Source organism: Rhinolophus sinicus, linkage group LG01 (genome assembly GCF_036562045.2).
Source record: "Rhinolophus sinicus isolate RSC01 linkage group LG01, ASM3656204v1, whole genome shotgun sequence".
Classification (NCBI taxonomy): Eukaryota; Metazoa; Chordata; class Mammalia; order Chiroptera; family Rhinolophidae; genus Rhinolophus; species Rhinolophus sinicus.
In genome coordinates this window covers 155759391-155774075 of record NC_133751.1, presented here as the reverse complement: position 1 = coordinate 155774075, position 14685 = coordinate 155759391, and the positions used below count along the sequence as shown (strand labels likewise).

The following is a 14685-nucleotide window of genomic DNA, read 5'->3' as shown; positions in this document are numbered from 1 at the left end:
GTCCAACACTACAATGTTTATTTTATCATATGAACTTATTAGAAAATTAAAGTTAAAAAGTGAAAATAGATGTATATTAGTTATCTACTACAAATATATTCAGTGCGCAAAGATAAAACAGATCAAGAAATATTTTCTCTTATTTTAGGGATCTTTTATCCTAATTCTGTATTGTGACTGGTACCACTAATAACCCAACCACACAAACTATATTCTAAACAAATGAACAGATGTCATTAAAATAATTTTTTAAATAATATTTAGAATAGTTACCATGTTTGTAAAAACCTGACTTTCATTTATGTTTGTATTTCAAAGATGAATATTGATGTCCCTTACTTTAAGCCTATTTGAAACATACAAAAACTTGGATTTACAAAAGAAGGAAAAAAAATCACACAGACTCTAAAATTAGCCTTCAACTGTAAAAAGGAACTGTCAGGAGATGATTCTTTCTGAGTTGCTTTAAACTATGAATTTCCGTTTCAAAAGTCAAATATGCAGTTTTCATAAATTTACTGCATAAATCAAGCATAGCTGCCACTTCTCTCAAGGATCATGTCATAATCCATAATTAAGGTGAAATGTTTAAGAATTTGAATCAAATAAATAATCCTACTGGATGGGATAAAAGATGGGTTCACACCAAATCCCACAGTAACATAGACTCACTTAAGGTGAATGGTTCAATTAAATATACAGTATTTTATTTCTCTACTACACATACATACACAAGTGTGTGTGTAAATCTATAATTACATATACATAAAGTGTGTGTGTGTCTCTGTCTAAATATATCATCTTAATCCTAATATACCTAATAAGCATATTTTTAAATGATTCGACTGTTTTACATTGCAAGATACATATATACCGGGGGTGCCAAAAAATATATACACATTTTAAGAGATGTTACCTATGTATTACTTTTCGAAGTTGAATTGAATTATGGTAGCAATGTGTAGTATGACGTTCGCTCAAACGATGGCATTAATCAAATGAATGCTAGTATCACCATGCGACAGGCAGGATAGTCAAAGAAAATGGTGGAAGCATGGTTGTCGTTCGAGGAGCACAAGACCATTTTGAAGTGGTATTTGAAACTCGAGAATGTTGTGGAAGTATGACAATGGAGGCATGAGTATGCAACAGAACCTCCAACACACCTAACAAGTACACACATTCCTGATAAGTTTGAGGCACATGGTGCTGTGTGAAGAAATTGAAAGGTCACGCTCAGCGATACAAGTGGACACTTTGGTCAATGTTGCTCAAGCAGTAGTTCACCATAATCAGAAGGGTTTGGATGCTGATGGTAACCACTTTGAGCACCTCTTGTAATTGCAGAAGTCAAACATGACTTGTATTCATCTTTTGTTATCAGTATATATTACTACAATTTTAATACAGTTTTTCGTTTCTTAAAATGTGTATACATTTTTTTAGCACCTTCTGTACATAATTTATTTGTTTGGCTTTGTTTTTAATATTCCAACATCTTGAAAAAAAGTCTAATCATATCTAATGATCTGAATTTCATGATCTGGAAAATAATATATTAAAACTATAAAAATTTAGACTAAGGAAAAGTATAGCCTTTGGTAATAATTTGTTCTCTTATGCTCGTTTTTGTTTTAATAACCATAAACTAGAGAAAAACCTCGGAAAACAATTTCTACTAAATGTATAAAGGTCCAGAGTAATTTAGAAACAGAATGAAAACAAAAGCTGGAAAGTAGAACTGAGTTAACCAGGATATGTCTGCCTTACACTGATGCTTACTGGGAAAGCTCCCGGCCGTCCCTGCAGCTCCTCCACTTCCTTTATGAGATCTTGTATGCTTTTGTTACTAGGACGTTGCCAAAGGTTATTTTCCACATTGTTTCCAGGATAACACGGAAGAACACTGTTCGCAAACTGCCTGCAGAGAGGACACGTGAACTCTCCTTTATCCACTGAGAACCCCTGAAGAACCTGGTCATTCTAAAAGATGAAATAAACATACAGATGTATAATGCACACCTTTACATAAAACAAAAGTTATACCATTGCATTTTTCAAGAAATAAACGAACCAATTAACTTACCCGTAGTGATTCCATGTAAGATTTATGACAATCTATATGTAATGTGTGACCACAGGTTTGTACATAAACACCTCCTTCCCAGCCAATTGATACTGCCAAGAGACAAGAACTCTTAAAAAAAAAAAAAGACAAAATACAATTAATTATATTTAGTATACAAAATACAATTATATATATTTATATTAGCATAAATATATCTAAATATATCCACATAAAACCTTTCATATTGTCATACTAATGTGAACTTTGTATCTTTGTGACATAAAGTAACACCTGACTTGACAGCCCTAAGGCAATATCTTTAAACTAGAAACACCATAAAGTTTTAGCTTCCAAATATCTATGCTCATAATGAAGGAGAATAATTATGAAGCAGCATTTCTCCACCTCATAAAATGCAAGCTATCGGCATTATACTGTAATTCAGTGTAAACTATACTGCTGTTGATTATTTTACCTATTTTATATGGAACTTAGTTTCTTTGTGACATCTGACATTAACAACTTCCTACTTAAAGTGCCTATTTCCCTCTGGCTTCCATAATGCAACTCTTTTTTTTGTCCCACCTCTTTAACCATTTGTTTTAGGTCTCCTTTTAAGACTTCTTTCTTCGCCTGCCCCTCCAATGCTTATATTCCTCAAGATTCTATTCTTAGTGCTACTCTTTTCTCATTAAAACTATTCTCCCTGAGTGATTTAATCAGTGAATTCAACTACCTCCAAGTCTGGATCTCTTGCCTGACTGACAGTTACAAATATTTAGCTGCCAGAAATCTCCAGTTTGATCTCTCTCACATAACAAAAAAATCAACGTATCAAAAACTTGTCATTTTCTCCAAGAAGCTTCCTTTTCCTCTTGGTTTAAAAACTCCACAATCTATTTAGTCACCAAATCAGAAAGTTAAGAGTTATTCTACATCACACCCATTCCTTCACACCACAGTTTTAATTCCCAAATCACACAAATTCTATCTAATAAAAAACATGATTTTTGGCCTCTCCTCTTTATTGCCACTATAAAATTCAAGTATCATTTGTTGTGGCAAGGGGTTTCTTATATAAAGTTTCTTAACTGATCACCTTAACTCTGATTTATTCTCTCCATGATGCATCCTCTATCTCTCCACTATCTCTCCAAAGTACAAATCTGGTTATAAGAATAACCAAAGATGACCAAGATGGTGCGATAGGTAAACGTTGTGTTTACCTTCTCTCACAACCACATCAAAATTACAATTAATGTACAAAACAACCATTATTGAGAATTGCCTAAAATCAAGCTGAAGTCCTTAGTCCTTTCAACTAAGGATATGCAGAAGAAGCCACCTCCAGACTGGTAGGAAGGTCAGAGATGGGAACAAGCTGGTCCCATACTTGTGTGTGACCATTAAAGATCGGGAGGGCTATTTTGGCTGTGGGGGTCCCTTCTAATCCCCTAAAAGAGTGAGAGATACTAGCCCCACCCCAGCCCAGGGTTCCAGTGCTGGGGAGAGAAGTCCCCATCATTTTTGGTTGTGAAAAACAGTGGAGACTGTGACTGAGAGAGACAGTGTGGCTGCACTCACTCACAGGCACTCCTCTTAAAGGGACCCCGTGAGGACTTACCCACCAGTGGAATCACTCACCTCACTCTGAGTTCCAGTGCTGGGGCAGCAGCTGGAAAGGCATCAGGGACAAATGGTGGGAAATTAAATTGTCTGGCTTGGGACCAGGGCTGGAGAGGCAGCTTTCTCCTGGAAGGGGGGGGGGGATACTTCGCCCTACCCTCGCAATTTGAGACCTGGCCCCACCCAACTTTTGGGCACATCCAGGCTGCTTTCAGTGTCTTTCTCACGCAGACCACCTGCCTTGGCTCAAGCTGCACTTTCCTAGGATTTCTCAAAGGTTGGCAAAATGCAGACAAGCAGTATCTGGCTTGAGCATGTCCTGTACCTCTGGCTGAGCAGCCCTAAGCTGGCACTAGTGGCAGCCAGCCTTGGTTCACAGCTTGGCCTCTCACAGGCACTTCTAAGCACAGCACGGGTGGCAGACATCTGCAGATTTCTTTCTGGCCAAAGTTGGGGCACAGGCTGTGGTTGAAGTAGACCTACAGTAGATCCCCTCCAAGGTAGTCCTGGGGCTGGCGCCCCCAGTGGCCAGCTTCAAGATGAGCTGGAGCATCACCTAGACATCTCCAAGTATGACACACCCAAGGGGAGGACTGGGCAAGTACTAGAATCCTGCTGAGGCACTTCCTGCTCTGTAGGGTCAGCTCCTGCACCACAACCCTTCCACTGTAGTCAAGGCCAGTCCTTACCACCAGTGAGCCCAGGATCAGTCCCTCACATTGATGTGCAATTATCAACCAAGGCTCAACTACAAGAGGAGGGCACACACAACCCACACAGGGGACGCACCTGGAGTGTGTGGCTCAGTTGACCAGAAAGACTGCACCACTGAACCCCTCAGCACACCTACTACATAAGGCCATTCTACTAAGACCAGAAGACATAGCAGCCCTACCTAATACATAGAAACAAACACAGGGAAGCAGCCAAAATGGGGAGACAAAGAAACATGTCCCAAATAAAAGAACAGAACAAAGCTCCAGAAAAAGAACTAAGCAAAATGGAGATAAGTAATCTATCAGATGCAGAGTTCCAAACACTGGTTATAAGAATGCTCAATGATCTCAGGGAGAACTTTAACAGAGATAGGAAACATAACAATGGAGACAAAAACCATAAAAAAAAAAAGTGAGTCAGAAATAAAAGATACAATAACGGAAGTGAAGAATATGTTACAGGGAATCAACAGTAGATTAGATGAAGCAGAGAATCCAACCAGTGATGTAGAAGATAAGGTAGTAGAAAACACCCAACCAGGACAGCAAAAAGAAAAAAGAATCCAAAAAATTGAGGAGAGTTTAAGGGACGTCTGGGACAATATCAAGCATACCAACATTCGCATTATAGGGATACCAGAAAGAGAAGAGAGAAAGTAAGGAATTGAAAACCTATTGAAGAAATAATGACAGAAAACTTCCCTACCCTGGTGAAGGAAATAGACATTCAAGCCCAGGAAGCACCCAAAAGTCCCAAACAAGATGAATTCAATGAGGCCAACACCACAACACATCATAATTAAAATGTCAAAGGTTAAATACAAAGAATCTTAAAAGCAGCAGGAGAAAAGCAGTTAGTTACCTATAAGGGAGCCCCCATATGACTGTCAGCTGATTTCTCAACAGAAACTTTGCAGGCAAGAAGGGAGTGGCAGGAAATATTCCAAGTGATGAAAAGCATTGACATACACCCAAGATTGCTCTACCCATCAAGGCTGTCATTTAGAATTGAAGGACAGATAAGGAGCTTCCCAGACAAGAAAAAGCTGAAGGAGTTCATCACCACCAAACCAGTATTACAAGGACTCTTAGAGGGACTTCTTTAAGATGGGCGGGGGGTTAAGGATGGGTGAAAGGGAAAAGGATTAAGAAGTACAAATTGGGTGTTATACAGTAGTCATGGGAATGTAAGTTATAGCCTAAGGAATATAGTCAACAATATTGTAATAACTAGGTGTGGTGACAGATAGGTACCAGATCTATCAGGGTTATAGATGGGAATGGGGTTGGGGTCAGGGTGAAAAAGGTGAAGGCAATAAGAAATACAAATTGATAGTTAATACAGAATGGGGAATATAATCAACAATGTTGTAAAGATCATGTAAGGTGCCCGATGGCACTGGACTTATCAGGGGGACCACGTCATAGACGGTGTAGATGCTTGACCAATGCACTATACACCTGAAGAGCCGAAGTAGAATAATATTGAATGTCAACTATAACTAAATATATAGGTACATATAGTCATAGGATGTGAAGTACAACATAGGGAAGATAGTCGATGGTATTGTAACAGCTATATAAGATGTCAGAGGGGTAGTAGCTTGGGGGGTGGGTTATCACTTTATGAGGGGTTTGAATGTCTAACTATTACGTTGCTTTGTACACCTGAAACTAACTTTTTTCAATTAAAAAAAGAATAATCAAAAAAAGTGCCTTAACATTTACAAGGGTTTAATTTAATATACAATAAAGAAGGGAAACAAATTATATAAGCCCACTACATACTCATTTGAAATTTGTTTTAAAAGTTAGTTGCTTCTATCTCCTCTTTCTCTTACATTTTCAACTTCTTTTTCTCTGCTAATTCCTTCCCTTTAACCTATACACAGGCTTAGATGTTTCCTCCTAAAATAATTTTCTTGAGTTTTCATTTGGCCTCTGTCAAACAGCACTGGGGCCTAAATTTGAGTTTACCCTCTAAATAGATGCCAAGCCAGAGCAGTATTAGTAGGCATAAGGTGTAACGTGAGTGAAAGCATACAATGGAGGATTTGAGAGCCATAAAAATTGAGTAAACCTTTAAATTTTATTTTTATGTTAGAAAGAAATTTATACAATGCAATGTAAAATGACCAAATCATCTTTAAACAATAGTAAACAAAGTTCCAATATTAAATCAAGACTCTTCATGAGCATCTAAAAGTTGGCAACATTACAGTACAAAATGCCTTCGCAGAAGATTTAAATATGTGCAGCAGCACAAATCAAATACTCACAGCAGGTGAGCTAGCTTCTACTGTTACAAATCAGAAAAACAACAGGAGACCTGCTCATTTCTGTTTTATGATTTGGAGCCACTTGAAGTAGATGCAGATTTTGGTATTAGACCATTGTAGAACGGTTAGTAGTAAGCTAATAAACAACCTGCTTTCTTTGGCAATGCATTATAAAAATGCAATTAATCTTTCTTTTTTTAAAAAAAGCAGTTAGCTTTTAAAACTGAAATAGTAAGTCATTTGTTAATGTAACTGTTAGTTGTCTTATTTGAATCTGCTAGAGGGAAAAAAAGCAGGAAAACATTTACCAATATGAGATTAATAACTTAGGAAGACTTCAATGATGTTTCCACTGCTGTGCTAAGTGTTTAACATTGAATCTTCACAGCCTCAACATTTATTAAAACTTCACACAGTAAGTGGTGTTATCCCCTTTTGCAAAAAAGGAATGAAAAGTTTACCAAGATCACTCTGTTATAAGTGGTAGAGCCTAAGTTCAAACCCAACTCTATCTGACTCCAAAGCTCAGGTTCCTCCCTTACTTTGTCTTATCTCTTATATATAACACTTCCAGTTTCAACAGTAACTGTACTGTCTTACATGGCTAAAATTCTACATGTCAACTCTAAAATGTATTCATTAGATCTAAAGAGAGCAAATACACACAGTTTAATTCTCTACTCGGTATCAGCGCCCACTGATAGTAACTCTTGTCCTCTATACATCTGTCTGGCTACCAAGCTCTGGTACTCTTTGCTAGAGTAATTTCAATAAGAAATCCAATAAGCATCTACAACATATACAGCACATACTAGCCCCTTTTATAGGGGGCTATAAAATGAATATACGAAATGGTCCTAGACTTCCAGAGGCAAGTCCAAGAAGCACACCATATACACATAAAATAACCATTATCGAAGTACACAAAAGTTGTAATATAGGAATAAAATCTCACAATCACTAACAAAAACACAACACAGATTCAGTCCAGTTCAGATTTCAGTTCAGAGCCTTTTTATTTAAAAAAATTAATTGTTTCTAGAAATGAGTAAGTATTCTGGCTGAAAGAAAGAGATACCCATTTTTTCTCTCCTTTATTAGATCTCCCCTTTCCTCAAAATTGCTCTTAAAACTGTACTACATTTTGATTCAATCAAGTCATTTTTCTTTGCTATTTGGCTTTAGGATTCATCGTTATTCATTTACTCTAAAGTGATTCAAAATGATAAAATTAAAACCAGGATTATGGCAAGAAAATAAAATCTAAATAAAGGTGGTAGTAAACTTCTGCAAAGGCATAACTTAGCACAATTTCATCATTTTCTTCAAAATGAAGATATTTATCAGTCTCTGATGAATAAATATACACACACTGCAAAAAATTCAAAGAAACAATACAAAGTAAAGAAAAAACTGTGAATGTGTGTGTATACATGCATACATATATGTATGTGCACACACGCACACACAGGTTTCTTTTTCCAAATAATAATTTCATTGTAAAGCCTCTGAAAATATATAGAAGCATGGTTCTCATTACCTAATCAAACAAGCTACCTTATAAAGCCTAACACCTGAGCCCTCCTAAATGGGCTGGCTTGAATACTAAAAACACCACTTTACATTTATACTTACTTTTATTATGTGTAAAGTGATCTAAAAAAATGAAAGATCATTATGAGCCCTATTTTACAGATGAGGAAATTGAGTCTTAGAGTGTTTATATGGCCAAGCTCAAATTATTAAGAAATGGCAGAATCAAGACCAAACCCCCGTTTCTCTGACCTGGGACTCTTTCTACGCTATATAACACCTCCTTAATTACAGCCATCATCTCTTCCATAATCCACCAAAAATGTGCTTCTCTGTCCAGACCACTGAACCACACTCTACTCTCTTATCACTACGTCAGTCACTGTGTATTCAAATTAAGTATTCTGTCTTCTACCTGTCCTACTAGTTTCTTCCATTTAATCCAGTGCATTATGGGAAAGAAAAAAATTGTATTTGGAAATCTATCAAGATAATCATCTCATACACGTTAATTTCAAATAATGCTTCACTTTACATTTTAAGTAATTTAAATTATTATCATATGTTTACTTAATTCAAGACACATCCAAGAAACAACAGGTGAAAGGAAACCCCATTGACAAGCCAGTCAGAAAACATTAAAAATGATACAGAAAATTTATACATAAATGAACATCGCTGCTGAACAAACAAACAAATAAATAAATAAATCTGATCTTCCAAGACTTATGACACCTGAGTGTTAGATCCCCAGGTGCAAAGAGCTGGGAAAAAAAACCTACCAAATTCACAAGAAACCACAGAGTCCATGAATTAAACCTGCCCTTACTTTACATTTAAAAAACATCATAATGAGATTTTATTGTATATCTTTAAATGAAAATAAAAGAATGAGGCAAAAATCATCATAAAATATTCATACCATATCTAAAAATTTTCATAGAGTTAATACTTATCATTTTATTGAATTGAATTCGTATACCTCACAACAAACAACATTTAAAATAAAAGTACATTTATATCCTGAAATTTTTACTTGTAACAGAATTCCATTTCTTTACTATCCACATATTAATTTTTTTCCTAATAAATTTCCAGATTCCAAATTAGAATGACATTTGGTAGAAGAAAAACTATAAAATTCTGGAGGGAAATAATTATCAATTATGTAGACAAAAACACTATTTGATAAAAAGGGTACTTACATCCTTAAAATATCGCTGTAACAATGAAAGCCTCACATCATGAACTGCTGCACATGTGTCCCAAGGGTAAATCTGCTCCTCTTCAGAGATAGGCAACTTTTTTGGCTCAACATTGTCACGACACTGCCCCAAAACTATATTAACAACAGAGATAAGAGCTTATTAAATAACCAATATATACACCTGATTCACCAAGAAAAGCTGAGTTATTTACCACCAGCTACACTAATATTTTCACTATTAGAATATTTTTAAAGACCTAAAAAAGTGATATTCCAGTTTTCTTCTACAGAGTAAAAAAAGCTTCAAATATGTCAATATTTTTAATGGTTTCAGATGTACAAAACAACACAATGATTAGATATTTACAAGCCTCAAAGAGATAACCCCAACAAGTCTATTACCCATCTGACACTGTACATAGTGATTAAATATTATTGACTACATATCCTCTGCTGTACTTTACATCCTCTTATTTTTGTAATAGTATAGCTGACATTCAATATTATTTTATGTTAGTTTCAGGTGTACAGCATAGTGGTTAGACATTTATATGATTTGTGAAGTGATCCCCCCATTCAGTCTAGTACCCATCTCACACTATACTGATATTCCAGATTTACTTGTTTTAGAGTGCTGCTCAAGTATTTTATTTCTTTTTTTTATCTTCTGTCTAGCTGTTCTATCCATTATTGAAAGTAGAGCACTGAGGTCTCCAACTGTTATTATAAAACTATTTCTCCCCTCAGTTCTGTCAATGTTTGCTTCATATATTTTGGGTCTCTGCTGTTTGGTGTGTATATATTTACAACTGTTGTATCTTATAACCCTAATCCCACCTCAAAAAACTTCAGTATGGGACAGGATGAAGGGCATTCAGACAAATCCTTCAAACTAAAAAAAAAGAAAAAAAAATCTGTTAACTATAGATTGGCTAACATATCAATTAGCAGGCTGTTTCAAGAATGACTGCTTCTAGTAACTCAAGATACAAGGAAAAAGCTACCTGAATATGCCTTATATAGTTAAAATATTTAAGCTGAGACTATTTCTGGGCTTAAAATGCTTCCAGATTTTAGAACAATTAAATGGCCAAGAACACTGAACTCAGTTATTGACCACCTAACATTGGTAATATACCATCACATTTTAAGGAAAAACAATGTGTAACATATAGACAGATCTCTCTGTTAAGGGCTTCTTCCAACACTCATGTCCAAAAAAGTGAGATAAAACCTGATTAAGAAACTATGCTACACAGATCTAAATCGATCCTTCCTATATAGACCTATAGTTATATCTGAACAAAGATACAACTTTCATTCAATACAAGTACTTATTAACTTGTTGCATATACTTTGTCTCTAAAATGTTCCCACTGAAACACTGATTTTACCTGAGGATGCTTGTAACAGTACAACCAATCCTGTAGGTCGGTCTTCAGAGGAGGGGCCACTCTGTCCACAGATAACACAATCATATACTGCCTCAGAAACTTGTGGTTCTGCTGTAGCAATCTCCATAGGAATGTCGTTCTCAGGAGAATCTGAGGAGAAAAATCTCTCTTCAATCAAAATGTGGAAAAAAAATCAAATCCAAATAATTTTGAGCTTCAATACTAATAACATTAAAATAGTAATAAAATTATGGAAAAAAATACCTTACTAAAATAAAGTGTTTACTCAGCAAAAGACAAAAAAATGCAGAGTTGATAATTAAAGACTTTAAATAATACATGGTCAAACACACTTCTGACATTGTATCATTCCCATATAAAATTGAAACAAAAAAACACGAAGGCAAAGACATTTGTATCAAAAGAAACCTTTAAAATATTATAATTTAAGGAAATTAGGTGGAAATTGTTTTCATTTTCTTTGAGGTATCTCAGAAGGGAAATTGATAATAACATTACAGTTCTTGTAAATAAATGGCAATAAATACTAGGAGATGAACGAGGAACAAACTATTTATCTTTTACTTTCAATTCTAGTGATTATATCTTAGCCATAATTATCACTATATTTATTTATGAAGTGAATTCCTTTAGATATGATGACCATATACGAGTATATTAAAGCAGGACTACTATAGAAAATAACAGTAACCCTCTGGTAATATGATACCATTAATAACAATAAATAAAATATTGAATTTAATATAAAGATTCTTAAATTCATGAAGATCAGTGATATTGTCCACAGTGGCAAAGATATGGGTAGGGGATTGAGAAGACCAGGAAAACGGACCGGAGTGATTTGTGTGTCAAAAAAAAGATGGAGGGGGGCAGCTGGTTAGCTCAGTTCATTAGAGTGTGGCGCTCATAACACCAAGGTTGCCGGTTCAATTCCCACATGGGCCACTGTGAGCTGCACCCTTCACAACTATATTGAAACAACTACTTGACTTAGAGCTGATGGATTTTGGAAAAAACTATGAAACCCTGTGCAACAATAAAGTATTATCTCTAAAAAAAAAATGGAGGCATACCTAAATAAATATGTAAAAATACATGACAAAAACAGAAAAAGATGTCAAGCTCAGATATGTTTTAATAAGAATTCATACAGATAAACATATATCTGATAGTTATTAAGAGCAACTGAGAGGAAAAGTGGCAGAAACCTAAAGTACAACTTTGGATAATGCCTAGCATTGATGGAAACAAAAAAGAAGCCAATAAAGAAATCAGAGAAAAAACAATCAACAATACATAAATAGAATCAGAACCAGAAAGTTCAATGTCTATGCAAATAAGATTAATGGGTCAAAATGAAAAGATTTCAAAAGCAAGTACCAAAGGCCAGTAAGATTTGATGTGTGATTACTGCTTTTTTAGGAAGAAAATTTTAGTACAGAAAAGAGGATATGTGTCTGATTTGTCTCAAGTTCAAAGGAGAATAGAGAAATACCTGACTTAAATTGACATGAAATAATTCAGTCTCACGTTAAGTGCCAAAGAACTAGAATTTCATTAACTCTATTTCGCATACAAAGATAGCTTTCCTTTTTTTATGTCTTGGCACAATCAACATGAAAACTTCAAGGAAATCCTAATACCAACATGCAACATCAAAGAAGCTGCTAAGTCAGCTTTTCTAGTTTTTAAATAAGGCTTGACAGTCTTCTACAGTGATATAGTGCTGAAGGCACGAAAATAAAATAGATGATCTCTTTTGATGCATAGTTATTTTTATTTGAATTCTAGCTTTAATAATTACGGATACTAATGTCCCTTTTTTCCTTCAAGAAACTAAAAAGATCCTGATTTATTTCTTTTAAAAAAAGAAGACAATTACTGCTTGTGTATATTCTATAATGAGTTAAAATATATTATTGGTAATTTATGATTGATTCTATCATTCTGGTACATTTGTAATACAGTTATTCTCTTCTCACATTCTGTATTCCACCCTGGGACCTCCAACCTCCTAAATGACTTTTTAAGTTAGCATACATTAAAATTCACTCTGTTGTAAAGTTCTGTGGGTTTTGACAAATGCATAGTGTTATGTATCCAACCTTACAGTATCACACAGAATAATTTAGCTGCTTTAAAGAATCCTATGCTTCACCTATTGAGCCCACCACCACTCCCCCATGCTGGTAACCACTGGTTTGTTTACTTACTGTTTCTATATTTTTGCCTTTTCCAAAATATCATACGGTATAATTAGAAATATGCAGTACATACCCTTTGCAGACTGTCTACTTTCACTAAGCAATATGCATTTAAGATTCATCTATGTCCTTGCATGGTTTTTATAATTCATTCCTTTTTATTACTGAATAGTATTCCATTGCATAGATGTACCACAGTTTATTTATTCATCTATTGAAATATATCTTGGCTATTTCCAGTTTTGAGCAATTATGAATAAAGCTGCTATAAACATCCATGTGTAGATTTTTGTGTGGACATAAGTTTTTACATTAATTGGGTAAATACCTAGCAGCATAATGGCTAGATCATAGTTAAGACTAAGTTTAGCTTTATAGGAAAATGTCAAACTCGTAAACCAGAAAATTTCAAGAGAAAGAACTTTTTGTACTTTTAAATGGCAACACACGGGGAAAAATTCTGAGTGTCAGATTTACATCACTGTAACTGGATTATTATTATTATTATAAATTATTAGTTAATAGGTATTAAAACTATACGAGTAATGACTGAAAACTTCCCTAACTTGGTGAAATAGACATACAGGCCCAGGAAGTGCTAAGAGTCCCAAACAAGATGAACCCAAAGAGGCCCACACCAAGACACATCATAATTAAAATGCCAAAGGATAAAGATTAAGAAAGAATCTTAAAAGCAACAAGAGAAAAGCAGTTACCTACAAAGGAGCTTCCATAAGACTCTCAGCAGATTTCTTAATAGAAATATTGCAGGCCAAAAGGGACTGGCACGAAATATCCAAAGTGATAAAAAGCAAGGACGCACAACCAACACTATTCTACCCAGCAAAGCTATCATTTAGAATCAAAGGACAGATAAAGAACTTCCCAGACAAGAAAAAGCTAAAGGAGTTCCTCACCACCAAACCAGTATTACAAGGAATCTTAGAGGGACTTAAGACAAAAATAAAAGCTTAAAAAAATGAATAATAAAATGGCAATAACTACATCTCTATCAACAATTTATTTCAATGTCAGTGGATTAAATATTCCAATCAAAAGAAAGCATGACTGAATAGGTAAGAAAACAATATCTTTACATATGCTGCCCACAAGAGACTCACTTCAGATAGAAAGACACACACAGACTCAAAGTAAACAGATAGGAAAAAGATATTTCATGAAAATGAAAAAGAAAAAGAAAAAAAAATGCTGGGTAGCAATACCTACACCAGACAAAGTGGACTTTAAAACAAAGACTATAATAAGAGACAAAAAGGATGCAGTAATCCCACTTCTGGGTATTTATCCGAAGAAACCCAAATGCTTCTTCAAGGGGACATGTGCATCCATATGTCCATTGCAGCATTATTTACAATGGCCAAGATGTGGAGGCAGCCTCGGTGTCTGTCAATGGAAGAATGGATAAAGAAGAGGTGGTAATATATACTGTGGAATATTGCTTGTCCATGGAAGGGAATGGGTTCTTGTCATCTGTAGCAGCATGGATGGACCTGGAAGGTATTCTACTAAGTGGAGTATGTCAGACAGAGAAAGACAGATGCAATGTGATTTCACTTACGTGTGGAATCTAAAGAAAATAAACAAACAAACAAAACAGAAACAAACTCATAGATACA

The 14685-nt window shown here is 35.1% G+C and overlaps 1 protein-coding gene across 6 annotated transcripts in view; it reads right to left on the bottom strand.

Moving 5' to 3' along the window:
• Positions 1-14685, bottom strand: part of UBR3 (ubiquitin protein ligase E3 component n-recognin 3) — a 172073-nt gene that overhangs the window by 57325 nt on the left and 100063 nt on the right. For 4 of the 6 annotated variants that reach the window (XM_019727400.2, XM_019727399.2, XM_019727402.2 and 1 more), the window contains 4 exons: positions 10824-10973; positions 9428-9561; positions 2087-2197; positions 1771-1983 (listed from right to left, as the gene is read on the bottom strand). In XM_019727400.2, coding sequence (XP_019582959.2) covers positions 1771-1983; positions 2087-2197; positions 9428-9561; positions 10824-10973 — 608 coding nt within the window. The remainder of the gene's footprint in view (positions 1-1770; positions 1984-2086; positions 2198-9427; positions 9562-10823; positions 10974-14685) is intronic. The other 2 variants (XM_019727401.2, XM_019727403.2) reach the window with 1 other exon arrangement.